Source organism: Lethenteron reissneri, chromosome 15, assembly GCF_015708825.2.
Source record: "Lethenteron reissneri isolate LAM-NWPU_2019-01 chromosome 15, ASM1570882v1, whole genome shotgun sequence".
Lineage (NCBI taxonomy): Eukaryota > Metazoa > Chordata > Hyperoartia > Petromyzontiformes > Petromyzontidae > Lethenteron > Lethenteron reissneri.
Window position 1 is genome coordinate 305,735 of NC_083793.1, and position 26,092 is coordinate 331,826.

The following is a 26,092-nucleotide window of genomic DNA, read 5'->3' on the forward strand; positions in this document are numbered from 1 at the left end:
CACACGTCACCATGCAATCAGATCCACACGCACCACAGCACCACACACCACGGCACCACACACTCAGATCCACACTAACCAAGGCACCACACACACAGATCCACATCACGGCACCACACACTCAGATCCACACTCACCACAGCACCACATACTCACCACGGCACCACACAATCAGATCCACACTCACCACAGCACCACACACTCACCACGGCATCACCCAATCAGATCCACACTCACCACAGCACCACACACCACAGAACCACACACACTCAGATCCACACTCACCACGGCACCACACACACTCAGATCCCCACTCTATCCTGAGGGGCCACTTTAGCCAGCATCTGGCCACTGTGGTGGCTACAAGATATACCATGAGGGTACCACCTGATTCGTCTCTGTTGGTGCCCTCGTGGTGTGCCTGCGGCGAGTGCGGGGAGCTCGCCACGCCGTGCTCACCTGGGTCACACTCTGGACGAGCGCCGCGCCTGTCTGCCGCTGCCAGGAGACGCGCGCGTGGCGCGGGCGTGGGCGACACTCGAGCAGCACGCCGCTCCCCGCCACCACGAACTGCCTCTCCTCCTGCGCCTCTCCCACTCCTCAAACACACGGAACGCGCAACGACAACGCGCATGGACATACACCAGACACTACCATACACACACAAAGAAAAAGATCCCCCCCTATAGCCTCAACGGACTGTTGGGACACGTGCGGTTAGCGAGCACCTACGAAAGTCGGCACAGCACACGAGGGGGCGGGTGGCCAACACCACGCCCGGCCGCCTTCGTCCTCCGGTGGCGATGTTGACACGCCGCACCAGGTACTCATTTGAGGCCAAGTCGACCTAGGGGAGGCTCAGGACCGGTTCAGATATTTTTCACCGATGTTGGCCATGAGCGGGAATTTAACTCAGGTTGCTGGGTTTGTAGCGCAGCGCGCTAACCACCGCACTACCGATCCCCACACACACTCTCTCATGACAGACATGCACATAGAGCACACGCACGCACACACACACAGAGGGCACGTGTGTCTGTGTGTGGCAGGTTACCGGGCTGCCCGTGGCACTGCGTCACCGGGTTTCCGTGTCTCACATCCTGGCGCCTGAATCTCCTGGAGGGTACAGGGGCAATGGGCAGGGCACAGGCCCACAGCTGGATATCATTTCCACTCTTTCCATTGACGGACCCAAAATCTAAATGATGTCTTGCACCAATGAGTTGCGAGATATTGGAGCTCCCGTTTACGGACCTGCAGAGCCAGTAGTGGAATTCCTAAAATCTCTGACAGGGGCAAGCCAATTCACAGGACAACCCATGTTGACTACCCCACAAAGTGGTACCGATTTTACTGACCGCAGAGGGATGATGGGCCGAGTCAATCCCCCAACCATGATTTGAATTTACGACCTTCCGATAATTCCTTTCGATAATTTGGATATATAAAGGCGCCCTTCAAGATATGTCAGAGTTCCATATGTGTAGAGAAGGGAGGAATAAGTGAGGAGTTACCGGGAAGAGGAAGGCTGAAGAGAGAGAGAGAAGCTCAAGAGGGGGCCGAGTCAACAGCTGGTGGGGTCTTCAGTCTTCATCGATTGCGAGTTCTCGACCTCTAAGGGCGGGAACTCCAGAGCCCGGGCCCCGTGCAGACAGCAGCCCCATGGTCACCCCAGAGTCGGAGCCCGGAGCGTGGCGGTCACGCCGAGTAGGGGGGCACGGTCGGTGGATCTCTAAGGTCTCGGTGGAGGAGCGAGTGGCTCAATCAACTCCTGGATATAAGGCGCAGCTAGCCTTAAAACACGAGTAGGATCATCTTAAAATCCACCCGGGTTTCAATCGGGAGCCGGTGCAGCGACACGAGCACAGGGGTGAGGTACGGTGCCAAAGGGGAGTGCGAGCGAGCGCCCGATTGGCCGCGAGGCTGGATGGACCGCAGGCTACGAGGAGGTCACTCAGGCCTCTGGACAGGAGAAAGCGTCGCAAGAGCGAAGACGCGAGAACACGAGCGTCCGCTTCGGCAGGAGAACGAATGCGGCGCAGCTGGGCGACGTTTCTTAAATGTGTCCTCGCGGCCTCGCTCACGCGTACGACCGGGAGGAGAAGGACCGATCGAGTAGACGGATTCACAAGAATGCGAGGCTCTCTCGCTTCGTGCCTTTGGGGCCACCGACCGCTCGCCCAACACGCTCGGCCGACCGTGTTCATCGTGGTGACGGCGCCTCGGAGCGCAGGGCACGAGCGGGAGGCGCGTACCGCCGGGAGGGCGCGTGGTAGCGCGAGCAGGCACGGCCGTCCCACGCGCAGTGCGGGTCCCGTGCGAGGCAGCACTCGGCACACGCCTGGCCGTAGAGGTCGCAGCGCTGCACGGGGAGCTGCACCAGCCCCGTGCCGCTGCCCACGTAGAGCTGCCGCTGCGGCCGGAGCACAGGGATGGAGAGTCACTGCCAGAAGCCAGCGAGTCCAGCGATCTGTTATTTATCATCATTCTTATTAGCAACATGTTTCCCCATGCAATTCTCGTCGAGTCTCAAGACTTTTTTCAGGAGGGTCCTGTCATATTTTCGCAGTAGGGGGCGATGTTGATGCTGCTGCGTGATCCCGAATGTGTAGTGAATATTCCAGCATTGGGACGTTTGTCCAACACGGGTTACATAGATGGTGTGTGGTGTTTTAGCTGGAGGCAAAACACGTGACAGCCACCAAGCCCAGCCAGTCCCCCTACAGCAAGTGCCTTGGGGCACTCACTGTTTGTGTATGTGTGCTTTCATAGTGCAGGTTTTTTTGGGTTAGATCGCGTAAATATATAAAAGTGTCATTAAACCCGCCAATCACCCGACACAGGCAATTGGTAAGGTTTGTCACGTAAACAGAACATGCCAATTCGTTACTAGGACAGTACACCGGGGTGTTGGAGAGCAAAGCCACAACATGTACAATCTGTTCTGTTTACATGACAAACATTACCAATTGGCTGTGTCGGGTGGTGGTGAGTTTAACGACACATTGAATCCATAATACAAAACCTGTATTATGGATTCAATCTTGATTTGAAGCTTTCGTGACTGCAGGAATCCATACTCTTTGGTTCTTTCGGTAAAGTCACGTAGGTATAAAATTTATAGATCACAACACAAGCGACCGTCTTCAGGTGAGAGAGAGAGAAAGCTACTGGAACAAGGTCTTGTCGAGGCCTGAGATGTGTGCAGCCTCAGGGTGAGAGGGCGGGGCTAGAGATGGTCTCCCTGAGGCTGTGGAAGTGGCTGTTGTACTGTGAGAGATGAGCACGTCAATGTACGAGCTTAGTATGTCGCAGCATCGGTGACCGAGCGAGAAGGACATCCAGCTCGTCAATACAAAGACATCCAACCTAATAATGCAACTCAGAGAGTCAGCGAAAGGCTGAAATGGATATTGGTCGCGAAAGCCTACGTGTTAAACTGTATGCGCTTTGTGTATGCCGACATTCGACACCTTAAATAGGCAGCATCATCGCCCCTCCTACTGCGGAACCTTGGCAGGACGCTCCTGAACAAGGGAAATATTAATAATAAACCCAAGCAGTGAGGATCCCATCTGGGTGCGACGGTGAATGGGCCTCGCCGAGCCGGGAGCTCTGCACGGTCCCCCGGGCTGCGCGAGTGCTCCGAGCGCGTGCAGGGCCCCCCGCGTCGAGTTTACCCGTTTGCTGGAGATCTCCATCACGGTCACCGCAGAACCATCCTGAAAAACACGGTGGAGTCGGTCACGCTGTGACGCACTTCCGCGTCGCGTCGTGCCGCCTCGCGCCGTGCCGCGTCGCGCCGTGCCGCGCTTACCTCAAACAGCTGCAGCTCTTCGAGCAGCAGAGCCGAGTCACCGCCGTCGGCGCCGGGGACCAGCACGGCCTTGAGCAGCCGCCCCGTGTCTGTGCGGCACAGCGCACACCGCGGCACGGCACACAGCAGACCTTGTCGCTCACCGCGACAGCCCCGCACGTAGGGCTGCGCAGCGCTCGCCCAGACAGAGCGGCGCTGTCGCCCACGACCCGCGCGTCTGCCCCTGCGTGGCGGTGACGAGGTTTGAACGCAGCAACCTCCCTGGTTAATGCCGCGGTGGCGTTCGCCGTGGAATACCACGCTCGGGAGCCCGTGATGTCGTTCGCAAGAATAGGTCGTTGTGTGCCGGCCGGCGTCGGGGTCCAAACGTTCCAAATTTGTAAATGTTTACCGGCACTCACTCCCTCGGGATTATACTCGCAGCAGCAGCAGCGTGGCCCCACTGGCAAACCACTGGACAGACTGCGTCTGTGGACCAATGTGACACCTTACTTCATGCCAGCCGTACACGGTGAGAATCAAAATCTTCATTTAGATGGGAGGAATCCGATGAGCAATTTTTCAAAGATGTCCAGAAGGTACAGGGCAATTAGTTACAACAAACATTGCAAAAAAAGTGCAAAATAAATAAAAGGCAAGCAAGGCATGAAAACTAAATAAATCTAAAGTATATAAAGGAGTACAAATGACATAAGTACATGAATTCATGCCGATTTCTCAACACGAGCGGCAAGCTTGGGCGCCGGCGTCAATCGCCCCGAGCGGCCACGGCACCGGGCCACTCTCCGTGGCTGCCCCCCTTCCCGAGTCACGCCGGCGGGAGCCTCTCGTCCGCAGCGACGGCGCCCGCTCACCGGTGCCCAGGTAGAGGACGTGGTAGCGCCCGTCGGTGGCGTCGACGCTCTCCGCCACGACGCGCGTGAGCAGCCGGTCGCCCCGCGCGTGCACCAACGCGGGCCGGCCGGACGCGGGCCGCACGGCGCCGGCCACGAGCGGGTGAGCGCGGGCGAAGTCCACCACGGCGTCCGGCAGATCGCGGGTGGAGCGGTACGTGCCGTGCACGCCGCCCGGGCACTGCGCACGGCACGGGAGACGCACGCGGTCGGCTCGTCCGGGTCGGGGGAGAGCTCGGGGGAGAAAGAGCAGGAGACGCAGAGGAGAGAGAGAGAGAGCAATCGGGAGAGAAAGAGAGAGCAGCGAGAGAGAGAGCAGCAAGGAGAGAGTGAGCGGGAGGAGAGAAGCGTGACCTGGGTCACCAACATGGCAAATCGCGTGACTAGCACGGCGCTCGCCACAGGTGCGTGACTGTGCGCGTCACGGTTTACGTTATGTTTGTCGCAATGTTGTAATCGTGGCCGTCACGGTTCTGTGATTAAGTCGTGTCGCCGCATTGCGTTTGTCACGGGCTCGGCGGGGCGGTCGGGTGCGCACCGTTCCGGGGCGCGGGAAGGGCACGCGGCCCGCGTAGGGGCCCCACGCGTGCCGGGCGCCCTCCCGGTGCGCGAAGGAGCCGCGGAACACGGCCGACACGTCCGCCATGTCGTACACGCAGAGCGCAGAGCCACGCAGGACGTCGCTGGGTGACACGTGGGGGGGGGGGGTAGAGAGATTCGTCACAACGCAGGGCCCACCGCCGCTCTCCCACACAGTCACCCACGTCAACAATGCCACCTTGGCAGATGATTTGCCTCCTGCCCATGCCGCGTTTCTCCCTTGACGGAAGAAAAGCCCCGACTCGTGTGTGTGTGTTCGTGTGTGTGTGTGTTCGTGTGTGTGTGTTCGTGTGTGTGTGTTCGTGCGTGTGTGTTCGTGCGTGTGTGTTCGTGCGTGTGTGTTCGTGCGTGTGTGTTTGTGCGTGTGTGTTCGTGCGTGCGTGTGTGTGTGTTCGTGCGTGTGTGTTCGTGCGTGTGTGTTCGTGCGTGTGTGTTCTTGCGTGTGTGTTCGTGCGTGTGTGTTCGTGCGTGTGTGTTCGTGTGTGTGTGTGTGTTCGTGCGTGTGTGTTCGTGCGTGTGTGTGTGTGTGTTCGTGCGTGTGTGTTCGTGCGTGTGTGTTCGTGTGTGTGTGTGTTCGTGTGTGTTCGTGTGTGTTCGTGTGTGTGTGTTCGTGCGTGCGTTTGATGCCGGTTCTGGTGTGGCGTAGCGGCGTGTATCCTGCACAATACCCCACTGGTTGGGGACAAAGTAGATTCACAATCTACGTGTGGGTAGGGCCACGTGGGGCGACGTTGGCATTGCCACCTGGACGTTGTGAAGATGGCGAAGATGAGGGGGCTCCTGCCGTCCGGCCTCTTCAGCACAAACACGTCCCCTGCAAGAGTCCAACACGCGAGCGGTGTGACGCGCGAGCGGTGTGACGCGCGAGCGGTGTGACGCCAGCTCAGCGTGGGAGCTCGGCACCGTGCTCGCCACTGTGACCGCGAGCACCAACGGCCCCGCAAGAACACAGCAGACGCGTGGTCTGCCTCGGGCGCCTCCTCTCGTCTCCTGCGGCGGCCGACGAGTCACCGTCAACTCGGCACCCCTTCGGAGCCAGCAGCCCTCTGGGCGCAAAGCGTGAGCGGCGAGTGGCGAGCGTGAAAGACGAGTGCGATTGGCGAGCGTGAGCGACTGTTGGGGGTCGAGCGTGAGCGCGAGTGCGAGGGAAACGCACGCAGCACGTGGAAGTGCGTGTGGACGCCGCCGCCGCCGACGCCCACGGGCACGGAGCAGACGAGGCGCGCTTTGAGGAAGGTGCTCCAGCGGCCCACGAGGCTGCGCCGGCCGCCCTCGTCGTCCTGGGGGCAGCGGGGAATCGAACGTTAAACTCGTACCTGGGCCCCAAGTGCTCATGCAAGGCCGAGCAGATCTAGGAGAGCTACAGAATCGGTTCGGCTATTTGTCACCGATATTGGTCGTAAGCGCTTCGTAGCGCCAGTGCGTCAACAACGACGCTACATCTGTACTCCATCTGCACGGGACCGAGTGTCACCCCGCCCCTTTGCACGTGTCGGTTTTCTCCGGGTGCTATAAACAATCATCCTGACGTAGAACCACAGAGCTTGGGCAATTGTCGGCGCCGATTCCGGCTGCAATTCCCGCTTTGTCGCCTGCGGTTCCCTGCCCCTCCGCGCGATCCACCAGCCCTCGCCTCGCCGGCGCCGCAGGCCACGGCCGCCGTCCCACCCCGCCGAGCGCGGGCACCTTGCACACTTGGGCCACGCGGGAGACGATGCCGCCGCCGCCGTCGTCTCCGGTCTCGCCCTCCGTCGCCCTCTCGTGGAAAAAGAAGTAAACCTTCTCGTCCTCGCCGCGGCCTTCGGAGATCGCCTCGACGCGGACGAACCGGGGATCTGACGGCACGCGCCGCGAACACGCGCACGCGGGTCACGCGCCGCACGCGGGTCACGCGCCGCACGACGGGGAACGGTCTCGCGTGCTCGCCGCTCACCGTGGAGCCAGCGCGTGTCGTGCCGCTCGCTGCGCACCGTGGGTGCCGCTCCGAGGCTGCGGAAGGCGGCGCCGTCGTGGCCCAGGAAGTCGGCGGCGAGGCCGGCGTAGAGACGGCCACCTGCAAGGCAGCGGCACCTCCACTCGCGCCGAGTACCCCGGGTGATCCGGAGCTAGCAATCTCGCACTACCCTGGCGATCCGGTACCACCACAGTGATCAGTGGATCTGGCACTACCCTGGTGAACTGGAGCCAGTGATTTAGCAGTACCATGGCGAACTGGGGGGTATTCTGGCTATCTGGTGCAGCCTCGGTGATCTAGGACTGCCCCGGTGATCCGAGGCTAGCCCAGCCATCTGGAACTACCTCGGTGGTCGGTGATCGACGACTACCTCGGTGATCCGGTGCTACAAAAATTATCCAGGGAAGCCCAAGTCAGCCCAGCCTTTACTGCACAGGCCGGTTCTTATATGGGCCTCCGCTGGGGTAGCAGCACCCATGGCCCTCACCAGAGCCGCCCCGAGGGTACGACGAATCGTCACGGTGTCAGATGTCAGACTTCCAGTTTAGTTTGAAGGTATTGGGGGCCCACATGGTGTGAGTTGCCCGAGGCCCCCTGTGGACGGGCCTGGGCCTCACACCAACATCACAGAGGGGATGGTGGAGGGGGCAGGAGGCCATGCGTCTGCTCCGCCTCCATCTCCAGCGCACGGCGCTGACGGCGCGGCGCCGTGGCGGCTCTGGGATGGAAGGCAACGGGGCGAGCGGACAGGGAGGCGAGTCGCGTGGGGAGGAGGAGGAGGAAGAGAGGGAGGCGTGGGATTCCTCACCGATCATGGCGGAGGCGAGGGGCGAGCGTGGGTCGTACGAGCATCGCCCCCTCCCCGGGAACACGTCCTGCGGCCGCCACTGCTGCACTGTGCCGCCCTGTGTGCGACAACGGCCAAGACGAGAGGCTGCTCATCGGTGACGCCGGCGCTTGGGTCACGCGGGCATCTCGCGGCATCTGTGTCCAGGAATTGGCAGACAGTGGCCAATCAGAAGTATTTCACACGAAGAAACATTCCTCTCAAGCAGCCAGCAACACACAGAACCGTGACAGTTGTAATGATACGAGTGCAGGAAGCGGCCGTGTCCACCGCTGCACCGTCGCTGTGTGTTTACACGAGGCCCGTTTGGAGCGTAAAATTCAGGTAATAAACACGCGCTGCTTAAAACGCATTCCAACGACTGTGCAGGCGAATAACTGATTTGTACCGAGACCCGGTACCCGTGTTGTCTGGAGCCCGATTGCAGGATACTGCCACACAGCTGCGAATATAGACCTCGGCTCACGGACTGACAGACGTGCATGGGGCTTGGTCGACAGTAGAAGAGGTGGCGACCCCAGGAGGGGCCTTGGAGACGCCACGCGCTGTCCGCACAGCTGCTTTCTCAATCCCACACCGTGCCCTGGACCGTGTCATCGTAATGAGCGCGCCAGCCAGAGCTCCTGCACGCGCGTCTCTCGACATGTCCCCACATCTGGAGATCATCATTCCAGGCGGCGTCTGTTTCACACTGCGGGAGCTTTATTAGCCGGGGGACACGCGCCGTCTGCATCACTGAGTGATCGCCAGAGATCCGAAGAGGGTATGGAATCGTGTGCTGGCGTCATGGTACAAATCTAGCCAACATCACCTCACGCATCACTCATCTGGAACAATCAAGAGCAACATCGGCCCCTGCCGAGAGACTAATGGCCAATCTTGATTTGAAGCTTTCGTGCCTGCAGGAATCCACACTCTTTGGTTCTTTCGGTAAAGTCACGTAGGTAGAAAAAATAATAGATCACGACGTTTCGATCACCACGCAAGCAATCGCCGTCAGGTGGGAGAGAGAAACTCATGACCACTTGCAGGCCTGGTTGCCGCGTCACCTAGTGCCGCACAGGGACAAGTGCCATTTCAAAAATAAAACTCGAGCAGAATAGCAATGCAATGGTTGAGATGAGATCCGATGATGTCAGGCACTTTAAAATTCTAAGCCACTGGAGTGAGTACCATTCTACAAGAAGCTCCTCTCCCTGGGCTGACTGTTGCTGCCGATCCAGAGACACGGGCTGTGGATGGCAAGCAGCGTGGGGGTCTACAGGGGACGGGGAGGACGGGGGGGGCTGCTGCCTGCTGCGAGGTGCGAGCGTCGTGTAAACGACGAGCAGACACTTCTTCTCTTCACATTATCTCTCGCTCCACGTAAATAAAACAAGTTTCTCTTTTGTACACATCCCATCAGCCATACGGCTGTCTGTAAGTGCAGAATTTTCACAGCATTGGCCTAAAAACATTATGCGTCTCATCAGCAGTCGGCTCGCTTGAACCGCCGCCGCTGAACTGCCCAGATGTTTAATCGGCGAGGGCCCTCCCTGTTGGACATGGGCCCACAGACGCAAAAATATCAACAAAGCTGGCGGCTGCTCACGCACGACAAGCACAATGGGGTTCTTAACTCTTCTGACTCATAAAATCAAGATCCCTCTTGTTTACCCTGCAGGAGAGCCTCATAGATCCTCACAATTCTTTTCAGGAGGGTCCTGTCAAGCTTGTCGCAGTAGGGCGCCATGCAGCAGCTGCTGCTGCTGTGTAATCCCAGACGAGTAAGTTGCAGATACTTGTCGAACCAGTTGCATGCAACGCCAGGTCGTGCCACGGGCCAGACAGACCTCTCGACCTTGCTCGTCCATGACTTGACAAATCGCCTTCTCTCTGTCAACGACACCTCCTCCTCCTCGCTCTGCTAACGAGCCAGCGTGAGAAGCAAACTCGGCACCACTTGGAGTGCCCCGGCATTCTGGGGAAGACCATTAAAATACCATCTCCTTGAAGTCTCGAGCAAGCAAGCACGCAGGGCAGAGACAGAATGTCGGATGTTGTGCAAAACCCATGTCCATCTGCACAAACGATGAAAGCGCCGCGACGAGACGCCACTCGGACCGCGAGGCGGAGGAGGAATGCACGGGGAGCGGAGAGGGACGAGTCGAGGTCAACGCTCTGCGGGCCGAGGGGGAGCGCAGGGGGAGCGCAGGGCCCCCCCCCCATCCCTCGCTCCGCGCGGCCCCCTCTCTCGTTCCCCGCGGGGCGCTCCCCAGCGAGCCTCGGAGTGCGTGGGGCCCTGGAGTGCGTGGGGCCTCGGAGTGCGTGGGGCCTCGCGCTCCGAGCAGCACTCTCGGGCGGCAAGAGGAGCGGGCCACCTGCCTGGACGAACGTTTGCTGGGATCCGGCAAACTTCCAAGAGCAACAAACGCATCGTCAGTGTGCTGTCACCGGCGGGCGGGCGGGCGGGCGGCATGCCGCCACCACGCACTCACACGGTCGCGATTCCTGCGCCGCGGAGTTTCCGCAGAGGGAACACGGCCGTGATCATCGCTGCTGCTGCTGCTGCTACTCCTGATGCTGCACGGGACGAATAGGGAAATAGGGGTCACCGTGGCAACGGTGATCGTTCACACTGCGCCTCCTTCAACGCTGCACATCGTCGTGGCAGAGCAGTCGCTGGAACATGTGCAATGGTTTACAGTTAACCATCGTCACCCCGTGGTAAAAAATACACGATCCAAGAGTTGAGTGGTGTACCGTGAACCCTGGTTTACGAAGTCAGACCCTCTCAGTCTCGTAGAGGGTCCTGCACCGCCGGTTCCTGCATGGTTCTATTTGCCTCAAGGCACACAACTTGCACGGATCACGACGGCCTAGTTCTTGGAGGCACGATTTGATGCGCGTGTCGTGAGTGAATGAGATGGGCTCTACGTCTTTGGGGACAGCATTCAATTTGAACGAAGCTGCTTTTCTCAGACGAGATGATTGAAGCAAACAAAATAAAATATTCTCAAATGAGCCTCATTGAACAGGACAAGAGAGACAGGTTCGGTAATCCTTCCCTCGAGATGATCACGAAGGTGAATTGTTGTTGTGCTCCGTTCCCCAGAAAAACCTCATGTCCAGGAGGGTCCTGCCAAGTTTCCGCAGTAGGGGGGGGTTCACGTGGCTGCTGTGTGTGATCCCAACCGAGTTATTCTCACGACGTTTCGGCCACAACGCAAGCAGCCGTCCTCAGGTGAAAACCAGGTCCGTCGAGGCGACAGAGTCTGTCGCCTCGACGGACCTGAGTCTGTCGCCTCGACGGACCTGGTTTTCACATGAGGACGGCTGCTTGCATTGTGGCCGAAACGTCGTGAGAATAATTTTATTATGTTTTATTTTTTTATTATTTTATTGCTTCCCTTCTACGTGACTTTACCGAAAGAACCAAGGAGATGAATCCCTGCAGTCACGAAAGCTTTAAATCAAAATTTAAAACCCAACCGAGTTATTTGCAAGGACGTGTCAAGGACTGCGATGTGGCTTTTACCTACGGGAGGAACTCGGAGAACCCGGGAGGAAGCCCATGCAGAACACGGGGAGAGAAGACAAACTCCAAGTAGAATGGCACCCTTGTCGGGAATCAAACCCAGGCTCTTCTCGCTGTGCGGCGCACGTGCCATCACTTCGCCACAAGCCAACAGAGGTGGGGATTGCGCAATGACGAGAGCACAATGCAGCTGCGCGGCCCAACAGCTGAGCACCAAAACGGTGCACAAGGCGCCGCTGTGGCCCGTCGACAGAAATAACCCCACGGGCCGCTCGCACCCCGGGCAGGGGTCGCGCTCCCGAGACGCACCCGACAATGACGGTGCAGTGTTCCCCACGCGGCACACACAACAGCGGCAGCAGCAGCAGGCCCTGTTCGTTACGAAGCAACAGAGCTGCCTTTTGAACACAGAGTTCCATTTAAAATGCTCACGACCCCACAGGAGCCCCGGTGCCATCGTGCATCATCAGAGTTGACATTCCGCCATCGCTGTCCGGGAAGACAGCGGGAGGGAAGCGTGCGCCCTGCAAGGGGCACGGGCCGCAGCGAGCGGCGCGCCAGGGGGGCCGCCCGCCCCGGGGAAGGGACCGGAGCTCGAGCCACCTTGTGTTTACACCTTCAGTAACAACTCACTCGTGTGACATACTTGAAAACTAGGAGCGAGAGACCGCCGCGCTAGCCGCCTTGCGCGGCTCCACGGGCGGAGACGTCAGCCCCGCCGCGTGTTTTTCCACAGCCCCCTCCCCCCGCGCGTGCAGGGGGCTGCGACGCCGCCCTCCTCCCGCGGTGTGGGGGGTGCCGTGTGGGGGGTGCCGTGTGGGGGGTGCCGTGTGGGGGGTGCCGTGTGGGGGGCGCCGTGTGGGGGGTGCGGTGTGGGGGGTGCCGTGTGGGGGGTGCCGTGTGGGGGGTGCCGTGTGGGGGGGGCGGTGTGGGGGGTGCCGTGTGGGGGGTGCGGTGTGGGGGGTGCTGTGTGGGGGGTGCCGTGTGGGGGTGCCGTGTGGGGGGTGCCGTGTGGGGGGTGCCGTGTGGGGGGTGCCGTGTGGGGGGTGCCGTGTGGGGGGTGCCGTGTGGGGGGTGCCGTGTGGGGGGTGCCGTGTGGGGGGTGCCGTGTGGGGGGTGCCGTGTGGGGTGCGGTGGGGGGTGCCGTGTGGGGGGTGCGGTGTGGGGGGTGCCGTGTGGGGGGTGCCGTGTGGAGGGTGCCGTGTGGGGGGTGCCGTGTGGGGGGTGCCGTGTGGGGGGTGCCGTGTGGGGGGTGCGGTGTGGGGGGTGCCGTGTGGGGGGTGCGGTGTGGGGGGTGCCGTGTGGGGGGTGCGGTGTGGGGGGTGCGGTGTGGGGGGTGCGGTGTGGGGGGTGCCGTGTGGGGGGTGCCGTGTGGGGGGTGCCGTGTGTAACGCGCCTTGAGTGGCACCGCCGGCTGCGCCACCACGAATAACCGGACCGCGAAGTGGCGCCGCCCGTCGACGCGAGGAGCCGCGTGAGGAGCCGCGTGAGGAGCCGCGCTCGTGGAGACGGCAACGATGGTGCAGTGGCAGAGAGCAGTGGGGAGCACCCGGCGGCAGCGGCGGCAGCCACACGTCACAGAGACGGAGCAAAGCCATTCGTGGCATACGCAGCGGAAAGGCCCGATTCGTATCAAAAGCAAAGACAAAAAGATCTCTGTGTAGCCAACACGGCATTTGGAGGCAGTGTATATGTAGAGACTGTGTCAGTAAGTCTCGAGGTGAAGACAGGGTGTCAGCAAGTCTGGAGGTCCTTGGTTGGGAAATTCTCTAGAGTGTCCAAAAGAGACAGCTGGGGAAATTCCCCCGGAGAATCCACGAGGATAGAAGCAGCGGTCTGTGGAGAGGCACTCGGGCCATCGTCGCGGTCTTCACGTCGTCGCGGTCTGCTCGGTCACACGATCTCCACGTCGGAATTATCTCATGACGACGGGGTTCTAAGCTACGTTACGTGAAATAAAGGAAACCTCTAAAATTCGAGTCCGGAGTCATTACATATATAACACAAATCGAGTGATTGAAGTGTAAATCTCGCCATCATACTCATCATTACGTGTCACATGACACCCGTAGGTGTGCACATGTCTGCTCCCAGTCACTCGCAGCACGCAGACTACTGCAGTGTAAGTATGGCAGATGAATCTTACAGATGACAAGCCGATGGTGAGTGGGAAGATCAGCTCAACGGAAGGTCCTGGTGTCAAGGACACGGGCCCGTATTTCTTGTTCCGTCACTAAATAGTCCACCAGATGTTAATGCTTGGATCCGGCGTGCATCCATGAAGTGGTGTGGATGCACCGATGCAAGAACAGTGCGTTGGTGATTACAAGCCCATGGGTTGCACACAAGTATAGCAGCCGCCTACCATTGTTATTGAGCTGATCTGGCAAATGCCTTCCAATCACTCTGGCCCAGGTGACTGTGTCCCGTAAACATACAGAGAGCGCTGCCTTTGCAGGCACCGTGGTGGGCACAGGCGCAAGGCTACCACGGTGGGCGCGGGTGACCGTGCGGGTACCGTGGCCAGAGCGTGCACGTCCACGAAGAGGCACTGCGGGTGGAAGGCGCCGGTGCCGCACAGCAGCACGTGGCTCTCGTTGTGCACGTGCAGCACCCGCAGGAAGTTGGCGCAGTCGAGCTGCACGACACGCACAGCCACGGAGACGGAGCGCACCCGCCCGCGTCACACACGGCTCCTCCCCCCACACAGACTCGTCCGCTACTTGTGAAGGAACCAACAAACTGGAGAACACGCGGGCGGATATCACGATGCTGTTGAGAAATCTCACCGAGGTAATGGGATATGGAGGAGACAGATCGGTGGACTTGGAGTGAGACGATGGGAAATGGTGAAGTGAGTTGACAGAATCGCGGGACATTGAGATGGAGCTGAAGGGAGATGCATCATTAAAAAGTGGTAATTATTCTCAGAAGAGGTATATGTATTGGGATGTGCATTGCAATCCTCATTGCTCACGTCCGATTGAAGGTCACTTCTTCTACAAAGTTCCTTGTTGGCTCCCGGTTCCCCTAATTCACAACGCCGCATGACACCGCGTCGCAACCTGGCCCAATTGCCTCGTCATCGCTTCGGGAAGAGGAGGGGGGGGGGGGTCGTGACTCACGCGGGGGTCCTTCCCGGCCGCACGGCACTCCGCCACCTGCTCCTCCGTTGCTGCCCAGCGGAGCTGCCAAACACAGGACAAACGTCACCGAGTCGGTGTGTGGCACAGTTCTACGGTGTGTAGCGAATCACGTGCAGCTTGATCAGGAAAAGATGCATTTTGCTTAATCAGGGTGAGAACTCAAGAGACCGTGATGAGTCTCATTCGCAAGAGTGACCTGGGTCACAATCGTGACAAGAGTAAGAGCTTAAAACGTGGTACCACAATGAAGCAAATGAATATCAGAGCAGAGACACCCAGGGGGAAATCTGACCAAAAACGAACAAAGACATCGGCACAAAACAACCACGTTACTAAAAAGTTAAAGAAACCGTGTACAAATGGTGTGGATGTGTGGTGGTGTGACTTTTGGCCATGTGACCACGTGACCATGTGACTGTTGTGGCTGGTGGTGGTGACGCGACTGTGATCGTGTGGTATTGTGGTGGTGGTGTTGGTATTGTTGTGGTGGTGGTGGTATTGTTATGGTGGTGGTGGTGTTGTTGTGGTGGTGGTATTGTTGTGGTGGTGGTGGTGGTATTATGGTGGTGGTTTGTTGTGGTGGTGGTGGTATTGTTGTGGCGGCACCTCGCGAACGCTGCGGTTGACGTGGTTGAGGTTGGCGATGAGGAGGCTGCCTGTGGTTGCGATGAGGAGGACCCCGCGCTCCTCGTCACGCAGCAGGGCGTGCGTCGCCACCCCGCCCAGCGCCACCACCCTGTCCCGCAGCTCTGCGCGGGCATCGCACGGGGACAGTCCGCGCCCGTGTCAAGGCACGTCGCAGGGAGATCGCGACTGCCAGGGAAAGCCTTCATCCAGCAGTGGATAGATTATGGCTGCTGCTGATGATGATGAAAGCCGAAGACGATTCACATAAACACATCTGCATTCTCCCGGCGTGCTGTGGAGCGCATGCTCAGCTGTGACGCTGTGGCACAGAGTGGAGTCGGCCATCCGTGCATCACCAGCACCCCGCCACGAACAGGTGACCAAAACCCCAGCGCTGTTAACTGAACTTTTTTCGCAACGTGCGTTAGTCAACCGTGATAATCGGAGTTGCGAGGCAAGGACAAATTAAACACACACAAAACAGTTCTAAATTCACGAGTTTTGCATTCACATTTTAAAGTGCAAATCTCCGGTGGCTTCCTAATAGAGTTCAGCAAGTACCACAAGTCCAGGCCAAACCACCCCCTCGTCCCACCGTGACCTCACCCCAGGTCCATCCTGAACAAGGGACATACTTCCTCAATGTGGTGCACTGTGGTGCAGCTGGTGGAAACCGCGTGGCTTGATCAGCCCATGCGGCCGTGGACCCCCAGCGAGTCCACGACTCGTCTCGCAGCGGCCGCATTCTGCCCACCCCGTGTGCGAGTGTGCTGCGTCATCACGCACGGGGCCAGCGCTTAGCTCCACTGTAGCAGCAGTGGCTCAGACTCCGGGGTTGGTTCCCGCTGAACTGCTGCCGGTAACCGGTTCCAGGTGTCCGGGGCCGGAGACCCCGGAGACCCCGTAGACCCCGGTGAGCGGCAGTCTCGGCGGGGTCTCGGCGCGTGTCCAGAGGGGCCGGGCGAGCGCCAGCAGCGCGCGCTCGCCGGGTCGGCCGGCAGTGAAGACGCACGCGGCCAGCGCCGGGATTGACAGCCGGTGTCACGCGCAGCTCTGCCCATACCGAGGAGATCCCTGTATGGCTGTGTCAACGACGGCCTTGGCCATTACTCTAGCGGGGGTAGGAAGTGGCGGTAAACAGAAGGTCAAATAAGGAGACTCGCACATTCCTCCGCCACTCGCTCGTCCGTGCGGACAAGCCGGGCGGGGAGCGACGTGGGCCTGGTCATCGTGACACCGAGCCGTGCATGTTGGGACGACCATGGCGTGGCCCGTGACATCTCACTCACTCATCCCTCCTGCTCCACCCCTATTGAGGACTCGGTCCATCAGATATGCTCTCACTCGCCCACTCAACTCACGCAGGCACTACCTCACCCACCACACTGCAGGTCACCCCTCGCTGCTCCAAATTTGAATTCTCTCCTCCCACCGTCGCCTCTATTGGCAAGTGATGACAAGAATCTTGCTCAATTTCAGACGCGCGTTACACTCCTATCTACTACAACTTGAAGAGTGCTGCTTGTTGCTGGCCGCTTGGGCCCTGCGCTCAGCAACTCGGTTCAAATGGTGACACGGCTCCTGGCCACTGTATCTGTGACATCGACACAGACACAGCGGCTCGTCAGCCTCGAGGGCGCTTATACCACTCGCCAGCGACGAGTATCGGAACCGCTCCTGAACATCGTCGAGATCAACTCTGCTTGTAAACATTGCCACTAGGAAGACAAAGGCGGTCGGGCGGTACTCGCTAACAATCACTTGCCCCCAGCAGTCTGCCAAGGCTATACGGGGGAGCTTTGTCTCTAGCTTTACAGCTCCATCGGTGCGAACTTTCTGCCGGGGCGGGTGAACTCAACGCGATCGCCGATAACGGAAACACGAAAACAACGACAACAACCAGAACCGCGTCCACAGCCAACAGCAGCGAGAGGAGGAGGCGGCGGCAAGAGGAGGAGGAGGAGGCGGCGGAGGAGCCGGACCGCGACGCGAGTCGCGCACCGACACGAGGCGAAAACTCCTCTCGCAGGGAGGGGCGGGAAGGGGCGGGGGGCGGCGGCAAACCCGCAGACAAACACGGCGACAACGTTCACGACGTGCGGTGCACAGACCGCACGGGGGGGGGGGGGGGGGGACACCTCCACCGAGTCCCCCCCGAGGGTCGCCACCGTCCCCAGCGTCCTGGCCAGAGCCCGCAGGACACATCGCTCAGCCCGCAGGACACATCGCTCAGCCTGCAGGACACATCGCTCAGCCCACAGGACACATCGCTCAGCCCACAGGACACATCGCTCAGCCCGCAGGACACATCGCTCGGCCTGCAGGACACATCGCTCAGCCCACAGGACACATCGCTCAGCCCACAGGACACATCGCTCAGCCCGCAGGACACATCGCTCGGCCTGCAGGACACATCGCTCAGCCTGCAGGACACATCGCTCAGCCCACAGGACACATCGCTCAGCCCGCAGGACACATCGCTCAGCCCGCAGGACACATCGCTCAGCCCACAGGACACATCGCTCAGCCCGCAGGACACATCGCTCAGCCCGCAGGACACATCGCTCAGCCCGCAGGACACATCGCTCAGCCCACAGGACACATCGCTCAGCCCGCAGGACACATCGCTCAGCCGCCACTCGGGCTCGCGTCGAAGCTGCAGCGCGGTTTACTGGAACCAAGTTCAACGCCAATACCCGTCCGACACCTTGGCACAAATCACCTCCTGCCACCCGGATACAGGCGGCAAGTCTCGTGCATGGACCAGCGCTGTCGGGAACGAGACACGGAGAGATCTGCCTCTCCGGTGGCGAGCCGACGCCACGGGAGAGGCAGCGCCCGGCATTGTGTTTTGCCACGCGGCAAGAGGCGTGCGCAGTGACCCTGCAGGTGCAGGCCGAGTCGATTCGTCTCTCTGCCCGACCCGACCGCGCCTCCCGTCCCCCTGGCACCCGAGCGCAGAGATGATAATCGCTCGAGCATCGCGGCCGGAAGGGAAATGAATACCAAGAAGAGCAGCAGCAGCAGGAGCAGCAGCAGGAGCAGCAGCAGCACCTTGCGTGTGGCGCGCGGCATTCCTCGCCGCGACTCGTGCGTGCAGCAGCAGCAGCAGCACGAGATGCGATCTCGGTGATAACGGCGACGACGATGATGACGATGATAGCGCGTCCGATTTGTAGCGCCACGCGAGCCCGCGGTAGGTTACCGGCTGCGTGGCTATCATCACCACCATCACCACCATCATCACCACCACCATCACAACCAGCATCACCACCACCATCACCACCATCACCACCATCATCATCATCACCACCATCACCACCATCATCACCACCATCACCACCATCATCACCACCACCATCACCACCACCATCATCATCATCACCACCATCACCACCATCATCACCACCATCACCACCATCATCACCACCACCACCATCACCACCATCATCATCATCACCACTATCACCACCATCATCACCACCATCATCATCACCACCATCATCACCACCATCATCATCACCACTATCATCATCACCACCACGACCACCACCAACCATCACGAAGCGCGCATTCCGCGGACTTCACATTCTTGTTCTCTCTTTATGTCAATGACTTGGGCACTGACCTGGATCATTCCAGGGTAAATCTTTTTGCAGATGACACGATACTGATTACTGCTGGCCGCTCTCCGGATGATTGCTAAGCTCCAGGGTGATTTCAACAAACTACAACATCAGCTAGTTGCTCTTAAACTAGTCCTGAATACCTCCAAAACCAAGGTGCTATGCTTCTCACCAGGACTAAAGCAGGAAGTTATTTTTACCCAATTACATTCCTTAAATAATTATCAAATAGAGCAAGTGAAGATCTATAAGTATCTTGGGGTCTTTCTTGATTCAAAACTGAAATTTGAAGATCACATTGATTATATTGGTAAAAAGACAAAAATAAAAATTGGTTTTCTGTATCGACACAAGCACTGCTTCCCCCCTATGTTCCGTTTGGAATTGATAAAAGCTACCATACTGCCTCTACTTGATTACTGTGACATCGTGTATAAATCAGCCCCAGGTACTGTACTGAAGAAGCTTGACTCAATGTATCACTCGGCCTAAGATTTGCATTGAACTGCCCATATAGGACTCACCACTGCGATCTCTACATTGGGTCAAACTTAACATCTCTCAATGTTCGACGGCTTGTGCATCAGATCTTATTTATTCATGATGTACTTACAAAAAAATCCGCACATTACCTGCTGGATCTCCTCTCTGTTTTAAAAAACAAATTTGACCTAAGGTCTTCGCTCATTTACCAGCTTCACATTCCCTATTGCCGTACAAATACTGGAGGAAGGGCCTTTGCTATTGATGCCCCCAGGGTCTGGAATGCTATTGCCAATAAACTGCAACTTGAATCACTACCTATGAGATCTTCACTCAAAACTGCTCGAGAGGAGTTGTACACCCCTAGCTGCCACTGCAATTTAGTGGCCTAAAATACAATGTTTCGTTCCGGATGATCGCTGCAAAGTATGATCTGTGTTTTGATTTAGTGTGCTGATCTTAAAGGTGCATTGAAAAATGTTGATACTCCGACTGATGCTCCTGCTGCTGTGGAGTGACTCATGCAGCCAGCTATGGCTGCAGGGTTTGGTAGTAGATGTTGTTCACGTCGTTTATTGTGAAAATTCGGTCACAGTTCCTATGACCACTGTTTCATTGCTTTTATGGCTTTATTTTGCTGATTTTAGAAAAGTTTTTTGGTTTGGCCATGTTTGTTTGTTGTAGTACACAGTTAGACTGATGGCCTTAATCTAAGTTGTCTTGTGGTTGTTGTTGTTTGACTTGCATCCCACTGGGATTTTTTCACACAGTGTTGGTGTACGGTGCTTTTTCTGCAATATTTTGCTGTCTTTTCTTGGATTTTCTGTTTGCACATAGTCACTTTAAGATGTATTCTTGTTCATGTTTTTGTTTGTTGCGGTTGCACCCAATTCAAGAGCCGAATGGCTCATAGGGCTATACCTAATAAATAAACTTGAACTTGAAACATTCCAGAGGAGGCTAAAACGCGAACGAAGGAGCAGCCCCTGGGTCTCTCTGCTGCCCGGTGACACTGGCCACTGGGCACCGCTCCCACTGGGCACCGCTCACAGCGACGCTGCTGCTGCTGCGTGGGAGGTGGCGCGGAGACCTTTCCGATATAATTGAGGCGACCAATGAGCTCATCGACCAATGAGCTCAGCGACCAATGAGCTCAGCGGAGGGCGAATGCGGTGAGGCGCAAACCGTCAGGCGCACACCAATCGATGATGCGCCCGATGCTTGTTCAACACGTCCCACGTGACACGCTCTCTCCGCGTCACATGCTGCACGTGCACACTCAGTGCGTGTGTATAGATCAGGTGGACCACGTGCGCGCGCACGCACACCGAGATATCAATCTGTGGTGGAATCGGCTCTCTTAACGCAGATAGCGTTCATCGCTTGGCGCGTCACGTGGGACGTGTTGGACCAATCATCGTGCGCGTGGAACGAGTTAATGTGAATTTGAATGGGCAGCAGTGAATTGGTAAACGCGTGGGGGTGGGGGGTCACGAGAACTGGAGTTGGGGACACCCCGCGGGAGCTGTCGCCGACGCAGTGGCCGCGTGACGAGGATAACGCTGCGAGGCGAGCCATGAAGGGGCGGGGGGGGGGGCTCGATGGGAGCCCCCCTCCCCCTTCCAGAAGCGGTCGCCAAGTTCTGGTGGGGACAGTCACAGACACGCGCCTCCCTGCAGACGCGCGCAAGGCGTCGTCACTCAGTGGCTCAGCTGACCCCAACTCTCGCACTGCGGTCGACCATAGGCGCTTAAAAGAACATTCAAATACAGCAGCAGGAGGTCACGTGACACACCCGGGTGACCTTGGGGAGGGGGCGATGCGGCTGCTGCGTGAGATCCCGAGTGAGTGATTCACAGGTGAGCGTCAGGCGATGTTTCAGCATTGGGGGGTGGTGTTTGGTCCACACCGGTTACAGTGCGCGGTTGGGTTGTCTCGAGCTTTGGGAGCAACCCGGAGAACCCAGAGGAAACACGCTGAACGTGAGTGGGGAGAGAGAATACAAATGCGACACACAGAGATGCCCTCGCGCTGGCAGCAGACCCCAGGGCGATACGTCAACTCGTGCTCCGACAGTCTGGGCTGTCCACTGGGGGTGCGGGGCCCGGGGCAAACCCCACCGCGGCCTCCGACGCCTTCAAACCAAACCGGAACGATGATACCGAACACCCTGACGTCGTTGGCGCGATGCCCCCCAAAGCACGGGGCCCGGGGCGGTCTTCCCGACTTGCCGTACCCTTGAGACGCCTCTGACTACAGTACTACTCCTGCTGGATGGTGGCTGTCCCCCGCCACCCCTCTGGTCGCGGAGTGCACGAAGCCCTCCGTCTAAACGCGGGGCCACATTCCTCCGTGACGCCAGCAGCGCCAGCGTGGGGCTGGTGCCCTCCCTGGCCGTGATGGTGGAGCGAGCGGCTGAGACCATCCCCTGAACGAAGACGGCCGCCTCTGGGGAAGGTCGAACCTCGCGACGCGGGCGGGGGGGGGCCGGGGCTGCGTCTCGTCGCTCGCTCCCCAAGCTGCGACATCAACCTCAGAAGGTGGAAAAGCGCGGCTCTGAAATTGCTTGCCCACGCCCCTGCAGGCAGCAGAAGGGCCCCCACTGGGGGGATCTTTCGTGCCCCCCCCACTCCGATAAACACGGTTGGCTTCGTACAGTGCAAAAGAGTTCAACAAATAAACTTTCTGCTCCCCCCACTCCCTGCTCCACCCACAGACCCGGGCGATGCGTGCGGAGCGGGGCCCAGCCGCGTGCTGCTCGCTGTGCCTCTGCTGTTGGGACGGACACACTCACTGAGTTCGAAACGACCACATGGCCACACGTTCAGTTCTGCTGAGATGGTGGTCTGGCCAAGGCTGAGGAGAGATTTTGTCCACGCAACGATGCTGCAACACCTCTGTGTGCGTTGTGACACCACCTCACTACACTCCACACTCCACCACATTCCACCACACTCACCACACTCCACTACTCCACCACACTCCACACTCCACCACCTCACCACACTCCACCACACTCCACCACACTCCACCACCTCACCACACTCCAAAAAACTCCACCACCTCACCACACTCCACCACACTCCACCACCTCACCACACTCCAAAAAACTCCACCTCCTCACCACACTCCACCACCTCACCACACTCCACCACCTCACCACACTCCACCACACTCCACCACTTCACCACACTCCACCACACTCCACCACCTCACCACACTCCAAAAAACTCCACCACCTCACCACACTTCACCATACTCCACCACCTCACCACACTCAACCACTCCACCACACTCCACCAAACTCCACCACACTCCACCAAACTCCACCACCTCACCACACTCCACCACCTCACCACACTCAACCACCTCACCAAACTCGACCACTCCAACAAACTCCGCCGCACTCCACCACATCACCACACTTCACCACTCCCCCACTCTCTATCACATTCCACCACTGTGCGAGTGACTGGGGAGACAAAGGCGGCCAAGCATGGGGTTGACCACCCACCCCCTCGTGTGCCGTTCCAGCCTTGTTAAGTGATCGCTCACAGCACTTTCCCCAACAGTCTGTGTAGCTACACGGGGGGCCTTTGTCTGTGTGTGCGTGCTGCCGACGCCGCTCACCTGAACGCGAGAGGTCGAGGCGCGGCAGCGCGGCCCCCGCCGGCCCCACCGCCCCCGCCGGCCCCACCGCCACCAGCAGCAGCAGGAGCTGAGCGGAGAGCGCGGAGCGCATCGCGGGGAGAGAGAGGCCACCGGGAGAGGGGCCACCGGGAGAGGGGCCACCGGGAGAGGGGCCACCGAGGCGGCGTCGGGGCCGAGACTCCCCGCCGGGGCAGCACTGGCGCTGGGTCGGCGTGAGCGGTGTCCGACTCAGGACCCGGCGACCGTCCAACGACCCCAGCGGCACCTGCACGGGGGACGCGCGCGTCTCCAGCCGTCGCCGCTGCCTAAATCGGCTCCAACTCTCCTCCACGGGCTCCTCCTCCTGCTGCTGCGGCTGCTGGAGGGGGAGGAGGCGAGGGAGGAGGCTGGGGACCCTCCCCGAGGGCTCAGTCCCCCGCGCCCCCGAGAGCCCCAACAAGGCAGCCTCTCACTCACAACCCTCACCATCCTCACCACCCTCACACTCACAACACTCACCACCCTCACCACCCTCTCACTCACAACCCTCACCACCCTCTCACTCACAACCCTCACCACCCTCACCACCCTCACACTCACAACCCTCACCACCCTCACCACCCTCACACTCACAACACTCACCACCCTCACACTCACAACCCTCACCACCCTCACACTCACAACACTCACCACCCTCACCACCCTCACACTCACAACACTCACCACCCTAACCACCCTCACACTCACAACACTCACCACCCTCACACTCACAACACTCACAACCCTCACCACCCTCACCACTCTCACACTCACAACCCTCACCATCCTCACCACCCTCACACTCACAACACTCACCACCCTCACACTCACAACCCTCACCACCCTCACCCCCCTCACACTCACAACACTCACCACCCTCACACTCACAACACTCACCACCCTCACCACCCTCACACTCACAACCCTCACCACCCTCACACTCACAACACTCACCACCCTCACCACCCTCACACTCACAACCCTCACCACCCTCACCACCCTCACACTCACAACCCTCACCACCCTCACCACCCACACACTCACAACATTCACCACCCTCACACTCACAACACTCACCACCCTCTCACTCACAACCCTCACACTCACAACACTCACCACCCTCACCACCCTCACACTCACAACCCTCACCACCCTCACCACCCTCACACTCACAACACTCACCACCCTCACCACCCTCACACTCACAACCCTCACCACCCTCACCACCCTCACACTCACAACCCTCACCACCCTCACCACCCTCACACTCACAACCCTCACACTCACAACACTCGCAACCCTCACCACCCTCACACTCACAACACTCACCACCCTCACCACCCTCACACAACACTCACCACCCTTACACTCACAACACTCACCACCCTCACACTCACAACACTCACCACCCTCACCACCCTCACACTCACAACCCTCACCACCCTCTCACTCACAACCCTCACCACCCTCACCACCCTCACACTCACAACACTCACCACCCTCACCACCCTCACACTCACAACACTCACCACCCTCACACTCACAACCCTCACCACCCTCACCACCCTCACACTCACAACCCTCACCACACTCACAACCCTCACACTCACAACCCTCACCACACTCACAACCCTCACACTCACAACCCTCACCACACTCACAACCCTCACACTCACAACCCTCACCACCCTCACACTCACAACCCTCACCACACTCACAATCCTCACACTCACAACCCTCACCACCCTCACAACCCTCACACTCACAACCCTCACCACACTCACAACCCTCACACTCACAACCCTCACCACCCTCACCACCCTCACACTCACCACCCTCACACTCACAACCCTCACACTCACAACCCTCACACTCACAACCCTCACCACACTCACAACCCTCACACTCACAACCCTCACCACACTCACAACACTCACACTCACCACCCTCACACTCACAACCCTCACACTCACAGCCCTTACACTCACAACCATCACACTCACAACACTCACACTCACAACCCTCACACTCGCAACACTCACACTCACAACCCTCACACTCACAACACTCACAACCCTCACAGCCCTCACACTCACAACACTCACAACCCTCACACTCACAACCCTCACACTCACAACACTCACACTCACAGCCCTTACACTCACAACACTCACAGCCCTCACACTCACAGCCCTTACACTCACAACCCTCACACTCACAGCCCTTACACTCACAACCCTCACACTCACAACACTCACACTCACAACCCTCACACTCGCAACACTCACACTCACAACCCTCACACTCACAACACTCACAACCCTCACAGCCCTCACACTCACAACACTCACAACCCTCACACTCACACTCACAGCCCTCACACTCACAGCCCTCACACTCACAACACTCACACTCACAACCCTCACACTCGCAACACTCACACTCACAACCCTCACACTCACAACACTCACAACCCTCACACTCACACTCACAACCCTCACACTCACAACACTCACAGCCCTCACACTCACCACACTCACCACACTCACAACACTCACACTCACAACCCTCATAACACTCACAACACTCACACTCACAACACTCACACTCACAACACTCACACTCACAACACTCACAACCCTCACAGCCCTCACACTCACAACCCTCACACTCACAACACTCACAACCCTCACACTCACAACACTCACAGCCCTCACACTCACAACCCTCACAGCCCTCACACTCACAAACCTCACACTCACAACACTCACAGCCCTCACACTCACAACACTCACAACCCTCACACTCACAACACTCACAACCCTCACACTCACAACACTCACAACCCTCACACTCACAACCCTCACAGCCCTCACCACACTCACAACCCTCACACTCACAACCCTCACAGCT

The 26,092-nt window shown here is 58.6% G+C and overlaps 1 protein-coding gene across 1 annotated transcript in view; it reads right to left on the reverse strand.

The window, feature by feature from the left end:
• Nucleotides 1-26,092, reverse strand: part of LOC133342487 (semaphorin-3B-like) — a 30,748-nt gene that overhangs the window by 2,390 nt on the left and 2,266 nt on the right. The window contains exons 3-18 of the mRNA XM_061551641.1: nt 23,141-23,516; nt 15,381-15,523; nt 14,754-14,816; nt 14,147-14,266; nt 8,073-8,169; nt 7,244-7,363; nt 6,997-7,145; nt 6,467-6,590; nt 6,055-6,124; nt 5,249-5,393; nt 4,672-4,891; nt 3,818-3,906; nt 3,681-3,722; nt 2,256-2,413; nt 1,055-1,116; nt 460-599 (exon numbers count right to left, since the gene is read on the reverse strand). Coding sequence (XP_061407625.1) covers nt 460-599; nt 1,055-1,116; nt 2,256-2,413; nt 3,681-3,722; nt 3,818-3,906; nt 4,672-4,891; nt 5,249-5,393; nt 6,055-6,124; nt 6,467-6,590; nt 6,997-7,145; nt 7,244-7,363; nt 8,073-8,169; nt 14,147-14,266; nt 14,754-14,816; nt 15,381-15,523; nt 23,141-23,516 — 2,118 coding nt within the window. The remainder of the gene's footprint in view (nt 1-459; nt 600-1,054; nt 1,117-2,255; nt 2,414-3,680; nt 3,723-3,817; nt 3,907-4,671; nt 4,892-5,248; nt 5,394-6,054; nt 6,125-6,466; nt 6,591-6,996; nt 7,146-7,243; nt 7,364-8,072; nt 8,170-14,146; nt 14,267-14,753; nt 14,817-15,380; nt 15,524-23,140; nt 23,517-26,092) is intronic.